General features: G+C 44.7%; 1 protein-coding gene across 6 annotated transcripts in view; it reads left to right on the forward strand.

The window, feature by feature from the left end:
- The window catches only part of PALM2AKAP2 (PALM2 and AKAP2 fusion), a 382,216-nt gene that overhangs the window by 135,835 nt on the left and 225,675 nt on the right, over nucleotides 1-20,706 (forward strand). For 3 of the 6 annotated variants that reach the window (XM_055427558.2, XM_088838264.1, XM_088838265.1), the window contains exons 4-6: nucleotides 4,528-4,642; nucleotides 5,707-5,728; nucleotides 11,390-11,491. In XM_055427558.2, coding sequence (XP_055283533.2) covers nucleotides 4,528-4,642; nucleotides 5,707-5,728; nucleotides 11,390-11,491 — 239 coding nt within the window. The remainder of the gene's footprint in view (nucleotides 1-4,527; nucleotides 4,643-5,706; nucleotides 5,729-11,389; nucleotides 11,492-20,706) is intronic. The other 3 variants (XM_088838269.1, XM_088838263.1, XM_088838266.1) reach the window with 1 other exon arrangement.

The raw sequence follows: 20,706 nt of genomic DNA on the forward strand, positions 1-20,706 counted from the left end.
AACCTTTTTAAGTCAGAAATTCTTAACCTAATTTTATTACAGAATCCCTTGTAGTGCCTGACTCTGAGTCCAGCCGGACAAGCTCCATCAGGGTTGGTGGAACTGAGTGTTGGTTGACGTTGTATTCATTTTAACACCCCGCTGGGCCTCAGCTCCTTTTTGGTGCCACAGCCCGTGAAGGGCAGCTTTCTCAGCGCTAGGCCAGAGGTGGCATTTTTTCAATGTGATTTATTGTTTTTATTTTGCCTAGATACAGAATATCCGATTTTTTAAATTATATTAAAAACATTGAAAATTATAAAGAAGAAAATTAAAAACACTCTGGATCTCGTTACCCCCAAATAATCACCACTGATATTTTCCTGTTTTCTCAATTTTAAAGTTGGTGAAGGGGTGCCCTGTATTCTTGTTTTGTCTGAGGATTGGGGGAAATGGGGAGAGGGTAGTTATAGTTCTTCTAATCTTTTAGCTTCAGGTGTTATTAGGATATACGCACACACACATACATATATTTGCGTGCATGTGTGCATGCTGTGTCATTTCAGTTGTGTCTGACTCTTTGTGACGCTATGGACCGTAGCCCACCAGGCTCCTCTGTCAATGGGGTTCTTCAGGCAAAAATACTGGAGTGGGTTTGCCATGCCCTCCTCGAGGGGATCTTCCCCATCCAGGGATTGAACCCTTGTCTTTTACATCTACCTGCGTTGGCAAGCAGGTTCTTTACCACTAGCGCCACCTGGGATGCTCACACATATTTATATAGATGGAATATATATTATTGGAATACATAGCATTAGGAGGTATAATATTATTGGAGCTGTGTCAGTTAGCTCTTGGCCAAAATAGTGCTGTGTGACAAACAACTCTCAAACTCAGTGCTTCAAAGCAAAAATCATATGTTCTTGTTCACTCTTCTGTGAGAAGACTGGGTGTGTGCTAATCTGGGCTGGGCTTAGCCGAGTGGCTCTAGTGGAAGGTGCAGTTATGACTGGTCATGGCGTCTGACTCTGGGTTGAGCTCCTGTCTACTCCTGACATATTCCTTCTGGGGCTCAGGCTAAAGGAACAGCAGCTGCCCAGAGAAGCTGTACTTTTGGTGCCAGAAGAGGCTCAAGAGGACGAGCCCGCTTGGGCGGATACATTCCAAGCCTCTGCTTGTGTCATGTCTGCTAGCATCCCATTGGCCAATGCAGGTCACATGGCTGTACCCAAAGTCAAGAGCAGGGAAGTGTATCCCACCTCCCATGAGGAAAAAGCAAATCGTGTGGGCAAGACCAGTATCATTGGTCGGGAACATATATGTTTTTCCCATGAAGGTGCAGGGGGAAGGGAGGGAATTTGAGAATAGTAGAGTCAACCCACATTCTAGATATCTGCTGAGATACTCAGTTTTTTTGAGATTCAAATGAAATCTGCTCAAAACTCACCTGGCCAATCTCTCCAGGAAACCTCTAGCCTGGAGCTGCCCTACCCATTGAATTGGTTCCATTTTAGGTCACTTGAGTTGTCCCTATTCCATGCTCCTATTCCTTTCCTTGATTCCCCCCAAAGTAATTGACACAGATATATGTATCACTGAAAGATGTAATGAACATTTGGAACAGTGAAGGTTATATCTCTGTTTATCTATCGGTGCTGCTTGGCCCTCCCCTCTAGGCTGTTTGCCTCTCAGACCACACACAGCCTCTCAAGTCAAAGCTTGCTGAAGAATTCACCCTGGGCTCAGAAACCTGAAGATCTGCTCTTGGCTGAGCTATACGACTTTTTGCAGCTTGATTCATCTTTTGTCATTCATTTAACGTACTTGTATTGACTCTTTGTGCCTTTCCCATGTTGAATTTATACTCTATTAGTGGAAATTAATAATTTATATATACTCTGATGCAGGGTTTAGAATTACTAAACCTTGGCCCTATTCGGTGGTTTTAGGGGGACAAATCATTCTTTATTGTGGGGGGTGTTCTGTACTTTGTAGTATGTTTATAAACTGCTACCCGCTAAATGCCAGTAGCACCAACTCCACTCTGCTTGAGTAATGGACAACCATAATATCTCCAGACATCTCCAACCATGCCCTAAGGGACAAAGGCACCTTGGTTGAAAACCAATGCTCTAACATATAGTGGACTTGATAAGACCACTGATATTGTTATTTCCTAATGGTGAACCTATGAAAGCCTCATGAGGTGGGTGGTATCTGAGCTGAGATTTCAATAGTGGCTAGGGTTTGGAGATGGATTTTCTGGAGAAGGGCAAATCAGTGGTCACAGATGGGCAAATGAGTAGCTCTGTTTCACCAAAGCGTAAAGTGAAATGGGCATGTTGTTAAGAGTAGAGGCTCTTCTAGGTACTAGGAGGCTAGATACTGTGGGGCCATCTTAGTCATGAAAAGAACTGCCGCTTTCACTGTGAGGGAAGCCTCAGTGTATCTGAAGCTGTGTCCATCTGGAGGAGTATAGTTATCGCATTTGTCTTCATGTTCAGTCGCTCAGTCGTGTCCGACTCTCTGCGACCCCGTGGACTGTAGCCCACCAGGCTCCTCTGTCCATGGGATTTCCCAGCAAGAATACGGGAGTGGGTTGCCATTTCCTTCTCCCGGGGATCTTCCCAACCCAGGGATTGAACTGTGTCTCCTGCGTTGCAGGTGGATTCTTTACCCCTGAGCCACCTGGGAAGCCCTGTTTGGGTTTCATCACCCAAAGTAATTGCTACAAAATATCATCCATCCAAAAGTTATTTTTCTGATGCCTAAGAAGGAAACAGACAAGGCCTCTGAGAGGCAAAGTGCATCCCAGAATAATTCCATGCCCGTAGCTTGGTATTTCGTGTTAGTCACTCAGTCGTGTCCGACTCTTTGCGACTCCAGGGACTGTAACCCACCAGGCTCCTCTGTCCATGGAATTCTACTGGAGTGGGTTGCCATTCCCTTCTCCAGGGGATCTCCCTGACCCAGGGATTGAACCCGGGTCTCCTGCATTGCAGGCAGATTCTTTACCATCTGAGCCTTACTCTTCAGAAGATCTCACTCTGAACGCTTTAGGTTAGGTCTCAGTTTAACAGTCCTGGTTAGCCGGTTCCCAGCAGCAGATTAGAAGATAGACGAGGAAAGTGAGAGGGAAAGGGCAAACATAGGCAGACACACTCTGCAGCAAAGCTTCCAACATGATGGAGGGGGAAGAGAGCAAAAGCAGAGTTGAATGAATGAATGAATAAATTCAGACCAAAAGATTTGGAAGCATCATAGTACGGGGTCCTGTAGGTAGCGGAACACCCATCCCTTCATAACCCAAAACATTGGTACATTACAGTACCGCCCTATTTAAGTCAGTATACTCTGTGTGTAAAAAGGCAGGGCATGTGTGAAGTACTGCAGTGAAGTACCATGTGATCAGAGTTTGGCATGATGGTGAGGAGCAGGGTCTAGAGTTATACTTCCTGGCTTAAACCCCAGCTTCAACGCTCTGTACCAGTAAACTAATTCCTTAGCCCTGCCTTGCCTTAATGAGTTCATCTGTAAAATGGGAATTCTCTGCTCATAGGGTCATAAGGAAGGTTAACTACAACAATCCATGTGAATTCTTAGCTTAGCTCTTGGCACAGATTTAGTGCTCAGGAAAAGTTAAATGGTTATTACAATCATTTCATTGAAAGAATAGAGCTGTCAAGACCTCCCACACAACTTCAGTGTAGCTGCTCTTCTGGAATATTCCCAGAGTCTCCTGGCTATTCGAAGTTTCCTTTTCAGAAAATATGTAGGTTTTGTAAAAGCTGAGGAAAGTTCCAGAAGAGTAGGGGCAGTTGTATCAGTCCCTTCCATCTCCTCTCTTCTTGGCAAGAGAAGTCAGGCCACCGAGGAAGCTGACAGCAGGTTCACTACCCACCAACCGTGTCATGGCAACATATTTCCTTTGAGCAAGACCAGCTCCTCACCCTTTGGCCTGCTTGACAGAAGAGCAGTTAGTAAGAGACAGCAGAATATGAAACTGTTTTCCTTCAGATAGTATGTCTTAATCTATGAAAAATGGTGGTTGTTGTTTAGTCACTGAGTCGTGTCCAACTCTTTTGCAACCCCGTGGACTGTAGCCCATCAGGCTCCTCTGTCCATGGGATTTTCCAGTCAAGAATACTGGAGTGGGTTGCCATTTCCTTCTCCAGGGGATCTTCCCCAACCATGGAATGAATCCAAGTCTCCTGCATTGGCAGGCGGATTCTTTACAACTGAGCCACCTGGGAAGCCATGCTATGAAAAATATCTACCTCCAAATTAAGAATGCACAGGAGACGAGAGTTGAAGGCACCAAAGCATATTGGAAAGTGGTGGCGGTGACTGGGTGGCGGCCCCTCTGGGTTGTTTCCCTTTGACCAATGTATGCTCAGTGGCAAAGGTGGCAACAGGCTGTAAAGCCAAGCCTGGCCAGGTACCACACCGTCATGTAAAATGGAGACCACCAAGAAGTCACCCAATAGGAAGAAGCTGCTCTCTGGCCAGAAGATAAAGTAACCTGTCTTCTGTTTGTGTGTTTTCCAGGCTGGAGCAGGAAATACAAGCCCTGGAAAGTGAAGAGTCCCAAATATCTGCCAAAGAGCAAATCATCCTAGAGAAGCTAAAGGAAACAGAAAAATCCTTCAAGGACTTTCAGAAGGTGAAGAAAACTAACGTCATTTCTCTCACTTATACCCCTGGGGAAGCAGGCACCCCACGACAGTGCCAATTGGAGAAAAGGCCAGTTGGTATGGATAAGAAGCCTGGACCACACACCCGACAATGAGCAGTAGATGCTTGAGGACCAGAGCCATCTCTGAAGCTGAGAGTGGCGAATTGGTCTAAAAACCAATTCTTATGAAGCCGGTTAAACAGACTCCCTGTGGCTTTAAGTCTTTCTTTTATAAAAAGGCCAGGGGCAAAACCGTATCAAAGGGGCATGAATTCCAAAAAAGAAAGTGTCAGTAAAACATGAAATTTTACCACACAGGCATGCTTCAGACATATGGCGGGTTTGGTTCCAAACCACTGAAATTAAGTGAATATTGCAATAGAGTGAGTCACATGAATTTTTTGGTTTCCCACTGCATATAAAAGTTATGTTTACACTATATTGTTAGTCTATGAAGTATGCAATAGCCTTATGTCTAAAAAACAATGTACATACCTTAATTAAAAATAATACTGTTGGAACAGTGGTGCTGACAGATTGGTTTAACTGGGGGTCATCAGGCACCTTCCATTTGTAAAAAAAAAAAAAGCAATATCGAGGCACAATAAAATGAGGTATGCCTGTCTATGAAAACACACGGTGCTGTGTAGCAAAGAGAGAATCCATAATGCCAGCAGGTTCTGAATAACTCAGGACCCCGACCCCCTCTGTTTTACAACTCCTATTTCCTCAGGCACCCAGCAGTGATAGGGAAGCAGTCTAAAGACATTCACTACAGGATGGGATTTTCTGTTACTACTTCTCCAGCACAACCAAGGGTATTTGCTGGATAATTGAAATAAACGTCTACTGGGAGAAATTTGGGGTAAATAAGGTGTGAAGGGTAAACCTTTCCCTTAAATTTCGGGATCCCAAACAAATTTCCCAGAAGGAAAGAGAGCATGGGGTTTGCCCACCACGGTCAAATTCTGGGGGAGAAGGACGGGCTGAATGAGTGAAGGATCATCTCCCCACATATATAGTGACTCCCTGCCCTGCTTTTGTCTCCACAGAGCTTCTCCAGTGCAGATGGAGGTAAGTGTCAGCGCTTTCTCCCTATCTGTACCTGAATGTTCTCATCTGTCAGCTTAGTGGGTCTCATTAACACAGGCTCCCTGGGCGATATGCTGTGTTGGTCTGGAAGGGCATCAGAAAGAAGGGGAGCACTGTTTGCGAATGCTCGGGAGGGCCATGCCCCCGTCTCCTCTGCCTCTCCTCTTCAAGGACTACTTCTCGACCAGCTCTTCCTAGTCTCCACAGCTGGCCCAGCTCTTCTTTGTCCCATTTGTTCTCCAAGGTTCACTGCTTGGATCTCTTTTGAAATACACTCAGCCCAGAGCACCAGCCTCAGGACCAGTTCCCTGGTAGGGTTGAGCCCACTGGAACTGTTGGTTAGGTCTCCAGGTAACAATACATATCAGGAGCTCATCTGATGTTTAGGAAACCTTCCTAAGGGCTCTGGTTTTACTCTGAATCAGAAAACCGCGGTTTCTCCAGCCTCACTGGGAACCAGGGCTTCACGGAACTTCTCTCCTTGTGGAGCATGGTTGGCTGGGGGCACATGAAGGTAGGAGCAGGGCCCTGGCTTCCTGACCCCCTCCTGGCAAGAGTGGTCCTTCCTCTGCTCTCTCTCCCCTTCTTTGCCCCCTGCTTCCCTGGGGCCAAGGGATGAATTTGAGGTTTTATGCCTCTCAGCTTTCACCTTGCTCCTTTAACTTTAGCTACAAACTCATGAAAACCACTTGGTTTCCACTTTCCACTGTGACCCTTAGCTCAGCCTGTCCTAAAATGCCAGATCTTGTCAGAAGGAACAGACATTGTCTGCTCTCTTTCAGCCTCCAAACCAGGAAGATGATGCAGGAGGTAGAATAAGCGTTGGCGTCAGTATTTTCCCAATGTCTTTTGGAAATGTATGGTTAAAGATTTAAAAAATGCAGAGATGGATAAGCCATTTTTCTTATAATGTCTAGCAAAGATCCTTGCAATAAGGATAATTCTAACTTCAGAAAACAAACAAGAAAAAATGGTGGTTTCTTCAGGTTCCCCACTCCCACCCAACAAATGAAAGGCAGGGGATCTGAATTTTGGCCCCTTGGGTGATCTTTGGGAAGGTATTAAATCCATGATCCCAGTGCATATGCTCAGAGACAAGTCCAGGTCGAGCTCACAGCAATTCCAGGAAGAGGACCTGTGATAGTTCTACAACTTTCTCTAGGGTATGGCCAAGTCAGGACACTTGTCCTGTATTTTGGGGGGTGGAGTATAGACTGAGGAGGTGGCCTTGCCTGTTTTTGGGAGTTGGGGGTGGCAGCATTGGAAAGATAGTGGAGTTCCCTCGTGCTAGGGCTACCCTGAGGTCATGTATGTGATTAGCAGTAACACAGTAAGCATCAGACATGGACCCACAGACAGCCACACACCAGAGGCGTGCACATCAACTTCTTATGCTTTCACTCCTTTTTTTTTCTCTTCCCTCTCAAACCAGGACCTTTCCTAGGCTTCTCTCTCTCTACTTAGGGAAGGGATGGAACCTGCATATTGTGTCCCAGGGAAGGTTGTGTGGGCCATGGAGACGCATGTAGTATGTGACTTGTTAACAAGCATCCATGAAGCCATGTCGTAAACTCTCAGCACTCTCTCTTTTTTGTTTTCGCCCTGAACTTCTCTCATTTCCTCCTGCTCCATGTACTTCCCACTATTTTCAACTGTTCACCTAAGTAGTTCATAGAGGTGGTAAGAAATCCAATCATGACTTAGAAAGGAGTCTGCAGAGAAAAACAGCCCTCGTGATTTTATCCTCCATTGCTTCTTACAGGATGAGTGAACTCAGGCTTAAGAGGGTGCAAAAGTCTCAGGGATCCCAAGAAATGGCCAGGGAAATGTTTCCATGATCTTCCTTAGTGCCCTGGATGGTGATACTTCCATGTCTGATTATAACTAAGCCTGGGGAGACCTTTCCATTATACCACATCTGTTAGCAAAGAAAGCATCTTGGAGGAGGGAACACATCCTTCCAAGAATGTGGTCAGTGTTTATAGGTCACTCTGTGGGTAAAAACCCATCATGAAGCACATCCAGTTTAGGAACTTTGGACTGTATGATTATTTCCTCTTCCTTTGATTTCAAAGTTACCAAGACCCTCTTAGAATCAACCAGTTGGTACTAAGACCTGACAAAAAATGACTGTAGAATAATAATATCTTAGGACAAATACCCAACTTCTGAAACACGATGATTTCAGAATCCAGGTCCAGCTGAAGTTGTATAACTGTACAAGACACTGCAGAGGCCAGCAAAAGCATCGCCATTGTGATGAGTTGCCAAGGAGTTGGCTGCTAGTGTGTGCTTGTGTAGTGACCCCTCTTCAGGCACCCTGTGCATATCCCCCTGTGCTTTTCAGAGGAAATAAAGATACTAGACTGCTGGATCACCAATGCTTTTTGATTACATGGTAGCCTTGGCAATCAAGAGCAATGTATTTTAATTGTGAGTAGAATTTCTTGGCCACGTACTTCACGATCCCCCCTCACTTCCTCCCTACCCCACAAACATCCTTGTTATATGGTGGAGTCAAAATTGATTGGGTGGGTTGTTTTTGCTGCCCTAAATAGGCACAGTGTTTTGTGTAAGTATAAATTTCACATAGTATGTACCTAGACCTACCTCTATTCTTTACCCGCTGGGGAGCTGATGTGAAACCCTTGGCCAGAACTGGCAAAGGAAAACCTCTGCCCTGGGCCTGTCTTGTCCTTGCTGTTTGAGACTTTGTAGATGTCCATTCCATCCCAGTCTGGGGCAGCCTGTAACCTTTCCTGCATCAAAACCTTCATACCAATGGTTGGGACCTAGTGTGTCTTCACTTGCCCAGAAGTCATGATTTTAGGGGAGTTTTCATCAGTTTTGTTTCTCTCTAACATTGGCTATTTATGTTCTTCATACAGTGACAATTTTAGCAGTGCTGGGTAATGGGAAGGACTCACCTTTCCTCTTTGTTCTGTAACTGTTACCTCCTCAGGCAGAGGGAGGAAGAAGCATGATGGACCACCCAGACTTTGTCAGAGGGCAGTTAGCTGACTGAGGCCACGTGAAGGAATTCTCCCCCAGGAAGCTTCGGGGGCCCTGTTTCTTATTCCTTATGTTGGTCTGTCAAACCCCTTGGGGCTACAGAACCTCAGGAATGACTGCTTAATGATATATTGAGGAGCTGTCCTATCCTCTTCCTTGGGCCCCACCCCCTGCCACCTCTTATCAGGAGCACAAACCATGGAGCCCCAGCCCCATAAGAGCTGTAGCCCATGAGCTTGTAGCCAGTGACCACTGGGCAAAGGTAACTCCATCCCCTGCTCCCTTCTGTCGGGGAGCTGCCTCCTGGGGGAGGCTGAAATGTAAGCAGTAGGAGTCATGAGCAGAATTCCCTGTCTGCGGGTGGCTTTTACTTCTGGCTGCTAAAACTTTCAGTATGCAGAAATGTCCTGGAAATTCTGTGTGTAGCATAGAAGGCACCACACACGTGTGACCAGTCTGCAAAGTCTTACCTGGTCTTAATGGCTTGAGAGATTCAAATGCATCTCATTTGAACACAGGCAGTCAAACTTACCGAGATTGCCCTTCCACAGATTTCTGGAAATCCTCAGGGAAACTCAGAAGTTGTGCACACCTGCTCTGGTCTTCTCTTATCTCCTAAACTGTGCTACTCTTCCTTCCCCTGGACCACTGTCCCCCCTACCTGCTCAGGCCCTGCTTTACCCCAACTGTTGCTCTCTTTGGCTCTGCCTTGTGTGGCTTAGGGACCTGACCGTTCCCACAACTCTCCAGAGAGAGAGCAGAGTCTCCCAACTAACTTAAGGAACACTGGCAGAGCAGTTCAACATGGAGAATAAAGGGCAACTTCAGACATGTGACCATGCTCTGAGGCCCTGGCTCAAATTCAGGCCATTTCAGAGGGTCTCTATATGCTGCTTCCTGGCTATCTTCCAGCCCAGCATCATCTCAAGGGCCCACCTTCCTCCCCTGCAGTGAAGGGCCTTCAACTGTCTGTCTGACCCAGTGCCCAACTCCAGCACATATGAGGCCCCACGGAGAAACAGTAACCTGAGCCTCGCTCCAACCCAGGGCCTGCCTGCCAACTCCCGACTTCCGGTTCTGTCTCCCCAAAGGGTTGATACAGACAAACCCATTCTCTTAGAGAAGCTCCACCCCATCCGTTCCCTTTGCCCTAAGAACAAGGTGGTCCAGTGCCACTACATCCTTGGTTGTTCGACTACATGCGAGTCCGCAGTGGCCTCGTCAGAACAGAACTCAACCAATCCTAATTTGGTGTCTGTTCACAGCCCTCTTCTACATGAAATTTAAAAAAGAGAACAGAAACTTGCCAGAATTAAGTCAGCATCAGTGGGGATACAGAGGACAGGATGGATGTGGGAAGGCTGGGGGACTGACTGGATACTAAGAGAGGGAGGTAGGGGCACCGCCCGGGATCCTGGGTGAATTGTGCCAGTGAGCTGAGATACGCTGTACGGGAGAAGCAGCAGATGAGTGGAGATGAGAGTTCTGTTTTGGACATGTTGAGCTTGAGATGATTTGTGGGCTATTGAAGGGAATATGCGGTAAGCAGTTAGACGTGATCATTGACCAGCGATCAACATTCCAGGATAATGGGTTATGTCTGTGGCACATGGAAGGAATCACATCACCTAGAGTCCAGCTTTCTAGAATGTTCCTTCACTTTCCCCCTGCTCTCTGGGGCATGCACAGATTCTTCCCCCGTTTCACCCCAGTGGTTTCCCCCTCTTCTCTAGTACTTCGACACATCTATTGACTTCCATGGCCTCCATCTCCCTAAATGAACTTTTAGGATACTTTCCCAAGCAGAGCCGGTCTCTCTATTCTGCCCGGCCACATTTCTTGCAGCTGAGCTCATGGTGTTTCACTGGTGCTGTTATTTGGAACCTCAGGATTTTCTAGCTGAAACACCAGACAGAAGGACTGAAATTGTGGGATAAATTCTGAAATTTTGTCTTAATGCCTGTTAGTCTTTGGAATTAACCAGGCACATAAAGTGATATTTCCAGTTTAAGGAAAGACTCCCAAATCTGTTTTCCAACTCTGTTTAAGACATGTCTTCCATGTTTCTAGTTTGAAGTCCCATACTTGGCCCAATCCCATTCTTTGGTGGCTCAGACCAGTGAGAGAGTCCTGGGTTTGATCCCTGGGTCGGGTAGATCCCGTGGGGAGGGAAATGGCAACCCACTCCAGCATTCTTCCCTGGGAGATCCCATGGACAGAGGAGCCTGGCAGGCTGCAGTCCATGAGATTGCAAAGAGCTGTACATGACAAAGCAACTGAGAACGCACCCACATCAAGTTGATAATGGCTCTCACTAGTCCATCTCTCTCTCTTTTTTTTTTTTGTCCTCTGAACACATTGTACTCTTGGAATCTAGAGCTTTCTATTGAATTTTTTAATGCATAGTGCTGTTCTGGGGCTTGAGCTCTCTGGCCGGGATCTCTCCTACCTCAGCTACTCTACTAAATACCAGTCACTGGGCAAATGCTGATCTTTGTTTACCCTGATCCTCTCTCGCTGTGGCCACCTCTGTGGTCCATTATGTAGGGCAGAGAAGCTGCTGTCTCGGCAGTGAACCCATCGGGCCTCTCAACACTGTGCCTAATTGTATTCCCTGTTCTCTGCTACCAGATGCAGTAAATCACATTTCCTCCCAGCTCCCCGACCTGCCAATCCTCTGTTCACGAACAGCAGAACCGCCACCTGAGCAGGACAGAACCAGCAGAGCTGCTGGTAAGTCCTGGGGAACTGTTTGCTTTTGATGCCAGGACTGACCATGGGGCTTGCATTTCTCTGAGCTTTATTAATGAGGGATGCCCAGATATTCTTACATGGAGGGAGGGACCCCCTCCTCAGCGCAGCTTCAGATGTAGAATTTACAGTGGCCACACAGGGCAGGCACTGGTCCCTGAGGGGTTTCTGAGGGCCAAGGGGAAGGGAGTATTGAGAAAATCATAGAGCACTTTTCCTCCTACTTCGGAGGAGTCTGTCTCGTGTTCGTGGTCTTTATATCAGTCCTCATCCTACAAGATCAAATGAGCTATGCCGGAATGAGCTATGCCGGGAAGCTAGGGGGAAACTATTTTCAAAGTGTGTGAGAATGTTGCTATAATCCTTTGGGAACTGAGCTGTTTGTACACTGTGAACATATAGATTCTCAAGTCTCCTCATTTCTGGAGTTATTTCTTACCTACTGTGGTATATTTGGAAATAAAAGGAGCAATTTAATGAATGTATGCTTCTTGCTAATATTCCTCACACTTGTGGATTATAGCGAGTAATACATTTGTGAGTGTAAAGCATATGGAGAGCTCTGCTTTGCTCTGTTCAATGCGAATGTGCCCCAGAAATCAGAACTGGACGCCGTGCTTAATAAATCACTATACCAAACCTTTTTGCTCTGTGTACAGAGGCACTGAGGGCAGGGGTTGGATGGAAAAATGAGTCGCCAATGCTGTAGAATTTGTGATAATGTAAGTGAACTGGAATTTGAGCATCAGATTTATGCTTTATATAATCCAGGTAAATTTATGTTTAAAAGAAGTCACGGAAGGATACTTTTATAAGACAATCATGGACTAATAAGTCAGAGAAAATTCTTTATACAGTATTTTATGACACAAATAAGCCTTCCTTTTAATATAAAAGTAAAATAATTCCGCAAGTATTTACATAATTGTCATGCACATTGGCAAAATATAAGTATCCCCTGGGGACTCTATAAATATCTTAGCATATTGTTTTACAAACAGATTCAAAGAGTTCTAGAGTTGGGGGGGGTACTATAAATGGTATCTGGTCAAACTCAAGCTAGGATCCCAGGACAGTTAAAAAACTTGTAGCTACAGTCATTTTACGAAAGGACCATTGGCAGTGACTTAAGCTGCAGATTCTTTTAAATGCTCCAAGATGCACTTCTGAGATCAGCTCGGGATAACAACTCTTCAAAAGGCACATACCTCCCTGCTTGTCATTAGAGTGTTGGTAGTTCCCAGTAGTTGTGGGTAAACAGCTTTCTAGCTCCTCTCCACATTTCTGCGACTCACAGGACATGCAATATGACCTAACTAATGGATCAGTTCATGAAGGCGGTAGGGCCAGTGTGTGGGGACTGAGAGATATGAAAAGGATTTGAGCAGCATTGGCAGTCAAGGAATGTAAGCTTCAAGAATGATATGTTACTGGGATTGCAGTGCTGTGTGCATAGGAATACACACACTGTCACAAGCTAGCACCCTTCCTCTTGGAAGACACTGTGAAAACATAATGAATTCAATAGCAAATGCCTTTTTGAAAAAGTACTATGTGCTCAAAGTCTTCTAAAAAATAAGTTTACATGTACTTTTGTTTATCAGTTAAGAAGCAAAATGCATAAATGTATCTACTGTGGAAATATACAGATGCAGAGGCTTGAAAGGAATTGCATTTGGTGTCGTTTACTGCTTCGTCCAGGCTGTTTTTGAAATAGAGCATCCAGATTAATGATCAGTTATGGCTAGCCGTGACTACACAGAGCATGGATAGCATACAAATGAATGGCAGTCGCCCCTGGAATTCTTTCTCATAGATATCATCCATCTTGCTTTAGGAGCGTCCTTTTGAAAATTTGCACAGTCTTAGGGCCATTTTAATAAATGTCACTGGTCGTTACTCAGTTTTATGACAAATATTCTGGTTATCTGTAGTTTGGGAGGTTTTGGGGTCTGTGTAAATGGGAATTTATTTAGAATCTTTGCTTTGCAGAATCAGGAGGCATCTGTTCCAATTCCTTATTCAAACATGGAAGCCCGGGGACAGAGCCTTGCCAAGAGGCCTTCAAACCACAGGCACACACCATGACCAGGGTCTCCCTGCAGATGGCCCATTCTGTCCGTAATTGGCTCTGACAGCTGGGAAGTTCATCCTCAGATGGAGCTTTCATCAGTATGCTCCTTTCATCTTTTACCTCTTTTTACATACCCTTAAGATACAAACCTAAGCCCTCAGAACAAACCTGACTTCTGATTTCCGTTTAAATATTTGAAAACAGCTATCACATCCTGTCTTTCCCAGGCCTTCACTTTCCTTCCCCTTAATGCCCGCAGCCCCAGTCGGTTCATCTGGTCCTGAGATGGTAGGCTTCTTGGACCCCTTTAGCCGTGCCGGTCCCTCCCCTGTGAACACACCCTACTTGGTCTCTGAAAGGCAAGACTCAGAGCTGCCCAGCACACTCCAGGCTGAGCGGTCACCCCATGGAGGCCACAGCCATGTGACTTCCTGGCAGCCCTCACGGCCTTTCAGCTCCAGGCGCTCAGGTACAGCCTCCGAAGTGAGTGGCATGCGCCGCTGCCGGGCCTCCTTCCCTCTGTGCAGTGGAGTCGTTGCTCCACGGTCATTTCAGTGGCAGCGAGAAGCCTGTTCCCCACACCTAGGAACATGCCACTTTGCCTTCTCACGTGCAGAAGAACCTACACATTCCTTTCTTTCTCATCTTAAGAGGGAAAAATAAGGAGGAGCTATGCGCCTCTCGGCCCTTGGTAGATCTTATATGACTGTTAAGTTTCTTCCTGTTAAAGTGTCCCTCAGGAGTGTCAGGGGCTCCTGGTGTCACCGAGGAGTCTCTGAAAGGTAAGGAAGGAGTTGAGGTGAGGGACTTGGTGTTCTGTCCCATTTCAAGCACAGCAGCTTCCCCAGCCTTGTGCTTCCATATCGTATTTCTGCATCATGTTTCATTTGAACAAAGGGTTTAACCATTTTGAAAGGAGAAAACTCTCTTTGTTGTCAGGATTTTTACAGCTCATGGTTGTGGCTCTACACATTCTCTTTTCTTCTCGGTTTAATATCATCTCAGATCTGAAAAGCAAACTGGCATTATTTATCATCATTTCACTGATAAAATTGTTACACAGTTTGAATAAAAGTCAGAAGCCTGTGACTCACTGTTAGGGATCCTCCTGGCCCTGGGGAATCCTTTCCTGGCACCTATGGGGCATGGCCCTTCAACCAGTGACAAGTTCTGGCTGTTTTCCTAACACTCATGGCACATGTTTCTGTCTTGTCCACATAAGGACAATAGGGACTTTATGATGATCCAATATGCTTTATCTCTGTCATTTGTCTAATCTGTCTAGAGAACTTGAAGGAAAAAAAATTGAGACTAATGTGCACAGTTTCTGCTCTTTCAAAATTGACTCTAGAATTTAGCCAGCCATGATGTCCAGCTATTTATATATAGTTTATGGAATTCCTTCCTTCTCAGTTTTGAAAATTAGAACTTGGCATTTCTGCCTCCAGTGCCTTTCCTGGTATATAAAATCCTTGGGACAAATTCATTGATATGGGAACTGGGGCACAGGACCCAAAGCACTGTGAGCGTTTGTATCCCTGGGAGTTTTGTTATCTTCCAGTCTTCTCGACTCACCTGGGCTTCCGTTACCTCTTAGCAGTATTTTTCCCGACACTTTTCAAGCTGTAAACTGCCCTTCTTGACTAAAAAGGCTGAAGCAAAGTCAGTATGAGAAATTGGCTTTGGCTTTTGCTACATGGCATCACCAACTCGATGGACATGAGTTTGAGTAAGCTCTGGAAGTTGGTGATGGACAGGGGAGCCTGGCGTGCTGCAGTCCATGTGGTTGCAAAGAGTCGGACACGACTGAGTAACTGAACTTTGCTATCCTTCAACATTATGCCCTTGCTGACTTATTTTTGTTAAAACTGTGTCTTGGGAAAACATTTGATTTGAAGAAATGTTTGATTACTGGGTTTTGAAGTTAGAGATTGCTCTCTGGGACGAGAGGAAGGATTCACTCTAAATGAGTATCCTCATTTTCATCATTTTTGACGTCACAATGCTAATTTTATATTTCCCACCTCAAGAGGAGTGAACATAAATGCATATATATAGTCTTCCATTCAGAGAGATGCATGTATATATATTCATTCTACGAGCCAAGAGTATGTATTGTTTTTCTTCCACATGGTGCATTGCCAGCCACTTGATGTGTATTACACAGGGAAGATCTCACTGCTGGGTGGTGGTCCTGGACTGATTGTCCGTCGCCCTCCCTCCTCTTGGATTTGATACATCACTGACTCACAGGCCACATGGGCTGTTCATGGCAACATGGAATATCAAAGCTAGATACCATGTATACACACACACACACACACACACATATATATATGCACTAATATTTCTATGACTGAATCACTTCACTGTACACCTGAAACTAACACAACATTGTAAATCAGCTATCTTCAATTAAAAAAAAAAAAAGAGCTATGTACCCTTCATTGTACCAATCGGGGAAAATGAGGCCCCAAATTGAGATGTGACCTGATAGGAATTCAGACTCACTTTCTCCCTTCCTGTGACACCTCCCATATGATGACTGATGACGATGGGACATGATTTTTATACTTTACACACAGACCCTCAACTTTATTCTTCCACCCACTCATCACAGTGAGTCAAGGGAAGTGAGCTGGGAGCAGCCTGGGTCAAGGAATTTAACAAAGATCAAAAGTTCCATCTTCATTGGGCAGAGTTCCGTATTGTGTGCTCTTGGCTTGATTCTGAAATGGAATCTCGCCAGTTTGTGCCACTTTCCACTTACCTGTGTCGGGTACTCTTGTTTCCTTTTCCCTGGGTCCCTTAGAGCCCTTGCGGCTGCTGTGTTTGTCCAGGCTGAAGGTGACAAGGGGACAAGAGCGCGCAAACAGCCAGGGCAGCAGGTTTGACCTGGAATCAGGCATTCTGTGTTCTTCACACCCTCTTTCTGGGCCCTGTGGTGTCCAGGTATCTTTCCTGGAGGCCTTCCACTCTTGCTCATACTTGGGTCTTTTCAGAACCTAGAAACTAGGCTCATCAACCCCATTAGGGTATCTCAGCTTCTCCAAGATGGCCCTTCTATGGATGAAAGAGCGGTGGGGGAGAAAAACCAAGGAAACCAAACACAGAGCTCAAAGTCACAGAACCAGTGGTGTCATCCATTTGTATCCCTTTGCAGAAACCGGCCCCTTTGGTTCTTATTCTTCATTAGCAAAATGGAGATACTGCTTGCTCTCTCACTGGGATGTTGGAAGGAAGAACAGACTGCTGGTACCCTCCAGTCTCACTGTCTTCAGTGTGTAATACTTGAAAATCAATACTTCTATCATTTTATAAAAACAGACTTTCAGACTCCAATCAACCCATCACTGGAACATCTACTGACTCTTTCCTTTTTTTCTCTGTTACCTGGCCCTTCCTCAAACACTTTTCTTTATGTCCATGCAGCTCTTTCAAAATCTCTTTCAAGGGCTCTCCAGAAAGTTTCCTTCCCTGAGCAATACCCTCCTCCTCATTTTTTTTTTTCTTTTCCCAATAAGATGAACACAGATGAACAAGCCCTTACGATCCTCATCATCATGTACCTGTGGCATGGGGAAACTTGTTGGAAGAAAAGGGCAGGTTAGAGAGTGTTCATTGTGGTTAGAGATGAGGGCATGATGTAAGGGAGAGGTCTTTGGCAGCAGTAAAAAGCAGAAGAGTTTTAAAAATTGTGTGCATGCCTCCAAAACAAAATGTAAATCTTATCTTCCTGCTGGTTCATATCCACCCTCGTTCATATTTGGGATATTATTGGCTGAGAGCTGAAGCAAAATAGAAATACTTATTCATGAACAACACATTTAAGAAAAATATTCACACTTCCTTTATGGTTTTCTGAATGTCTAGTAACATTCTCATATGTGTATCCATGAAGTCTAAATATTGTCTTAAGAGAGCAGATCTTTAAAGTTATCACCCCTAAGACTGGCAATTATGTAAGGGGGTGAAGGGGCCAGCTAACCTTATTTTGGGAATCATTTTGCAGTATATATGTATATCAAATCATCACATCATACATCTTAAGCTAACATATGTTATATGTCAATAATATCTCAATAAATCTCAAAAAAAACAAAAAATAAAAATATTGCCTTTGTGTAAGCTAGAGCTTCTCGAAGTGTTTGCCTGAGTTGCCTTACTCAAGAGAAGAGGGTGAAGGCAGACAAAGAATGTGAGACCAAACCTGAAGAAATCTACTAAAAATCTGTAGTTTCTTTAAAGTCCTAGGTCTTATCTGGGGAAAAAAAGACATATGAATGTTGTCTTTTATGGCATAATCTATCTAAGCTTCTTTTATTATAAAAATGTCTTAAAGTATTCTACTCTCAAATTGTAGAAATACTGAAAGAACAGTGTGTATCATATAAATATTAATCTGTAATCCTAATGAATCCATGTCATTTGTGGTTCACACCCAGAGTTATCTCACACTTCACAAAATGTAGCATAAAATCACAGGCGAAAAAGAAAACCCACTGTAAAGAAACTCTGTTCTTTTTTACCTGTTTTTCCTGAAGGATGTTGAAAGGGATCCAATTCATATCTCCACCCAGAAGGACTTCTTATATTTCCTTTTCTTCCCTCCACAAGTAACTCTCCAAACCATCATCCACTGCCACAGAATATCCCCTCCCTATCCATCTTTCATCCCAGGGACAGAGGAGCCTAGTGGGCTGCTGTCTATGGGGTCGCACAGAGTCGGACACGACTGCAGCGACTTAGCAGCAGCAGCAGCAGCCATCTTTCATACAGCTTTTACTGTCTCTTCCATTAAACTCCTTTCTCAGCTCTTCATTGTATGGGTCTGATTAACCATTCTAGCAAAGACCTTCTCCCCATTATCCCTCCTTTCAGTCCAGTCTCTGATTCTAGGAATAGGCAAGGACCAGCTGAGGTTGGGAATCAGGATGGTAGAGAAGGGAAAATTGGACCACAAATGATAGCATTCTCATTGGTGGGCAGAGAGAGGGAGGGATATCCCTAAAGATTCCTATGTTAATGTATATCCTATCAGATATGGATATAAAAATAGAAATGTTTTATTCCATACTCTGTATTGATTGCAGCTCAGTGTATCATTTGGCTCACATATTACTGGATGGTTTGGGGTTTTATATCTATTATCTGACAATCATTATTGCTGCTGTTGCAGTTCAGTTGCAAAGTCACATCTGACTCTTTGCAGTCCCATGGACCTGTAGTCCGCCAGGCTCCTCTGTCCATCATTATTACATCCCTTATTTATAAACATGTCCCATTAGTGTGTTAATAGTAATAGGATGCAATATTTCATTCCAAAACTGTGCCTTTTAATATAAATGTAATATTTAAAGAACAGGTTTTTGGAACCCATTCAGTTCAGTTCAGTCACTCAGTCGTGTCCGACTCTTTGTGACCCCATGGATCACAGCACGCCAGGCCTCCCTGTCCATCACCAACTCCCGGAGTTACCCAAACTCATGTCCATAAAGTTGGTGATGCCATCCAGCCATCTCATCCTCCGTCGTCCCCTTCTCCTCCTGCCCCCAGTTCCTCCCAGCATCAGGGTCTTTTCCAGTGAGTCAACTCTTCGCATGACGTGGCCAAAGTATTGGAGTTTCAGCTTCAGCATCAGTCCTTCCAATGAACACCCAGGACTGATCTCCTTTAGAATGGACTGGTTGGACCTCCTTGCAGTCCAAGGGACTCTCAAGAGTCTTCTCCAACACCACAGTTCAAAAGCATCAAGTCTTCAGTGCTCAGCTTTCTTCACAGTCCAACTCTCACATCCATACATGACCACTGGGGAGAAAAAAAAGATTTTAAATGCCTATTCTATTTGATAACACATTTTGTGGAAAATCAGAAAATAACAGACATAGTTCTCACCGTCATTGTATGAGCCGATGTACCTTTTTGACAAATACTGGTTGGCTTCCCACTGTGTCACTTAAAGAAACTCAAGATCTTTGTGTTGAGCAAGTGAAACTTTCAAAACGGGACACAATGAAAATAAAGCATTGGAATTTGTTTCAAAATCTTCTTAGTTAAGTGTTAACCATGGTCAAATCGTATCTTATAAGCAGACGAAATACCGTTGTTATTTTTCACCCAGTACAAACATTAATCACTGTGTATACCTTTTCATCAGTGTCATATAAACTATTTGCCGCTAGATTAAAACAACCAATTAGACTTTTCAGTTAGTAGCATTTGTTTCACAGGAATGGTTAGCAGGTACCTTCTATCCAAAAGGCTCTAAGGTAGGGGTTTGGGGCGGGGGGAGTCACTGAAAGATGCCAGGCCAAAAGCTAGCCTTCCAGGATCCTAAAAATCTGTGGAGCTAATAAAACATTCCCACAAACAATTATATTACTGACTGAGAAGTGTTCAATGCCTTCAGAGTTTAGAAGGACGTGTTCAGAGAATCTTGAGAAGAGAGGGATAACTTAGAAATGGGGTGATCAAAGGAAGTTCATGGAAGAGGGTGCAGTTGACCCCCGGGGGCATCAGTGGATGAGTCACATTTGGATATAAAGAAACTCAAAAGTAGGACATTTCAAGAGAAAGGAATCTTAAAAGCAGGAAATGTTAGGTGTGAGATGGTGTTTTTTAGCTCCTGTACAGGGTAAGGAAACAACAAAATGTTGACTGGAAAAATAGTTTGGATCTTTTTAACACAGTGGGGCACTTATAGTTCAGAAAAAGATAGGGACTCAACGGCAGTGACAAGCAGAGATGTGACACCAGACTCTAGAGTCTGTCAGTGGAGAAGGGACAAAACAGTCTAGGCAGAGGGACAGCATAGATTTGAGTGGTCATGGAAAGATGTCCTGGGACCAGTGAGACCTCTGTTATGGTCTGAGTGCATGTGGAATGAGAGAGGCTGCAAGGCAAGACAAGACAAGAAAGGAAGGTTGCCAACAAATGCCAAGGGAATTATATGCCAAGCTAAGGAGTTTGCTGTTTACCCTCTGCAGACACAGGAGCTGATGGAGAGTCTGTAAGTAAGATAACTCTGTGGGCAGGGTGGAGCCTAGGCTAACAGCGGTCGGCTGGCTTTTACTATACAGGGCCAGATCATAAATATTTTAGACTTTGTGGACCATGTATGATC

This window comes from Moschus berezovskii, chromosome 7 (genome assembly GCF_049115385.1).
Source record: "Moschus berezovskii isolate FMDL1 chromosome 7, NW_MosBer_1.0, whole genome shotgun sequence".
Taxonomy (NCBI): Eukaryota; Metazoa; Chordata; class Mammalia; order Artiodactyla; family Moschidae; genus Moschus; species Moschus berezovskii.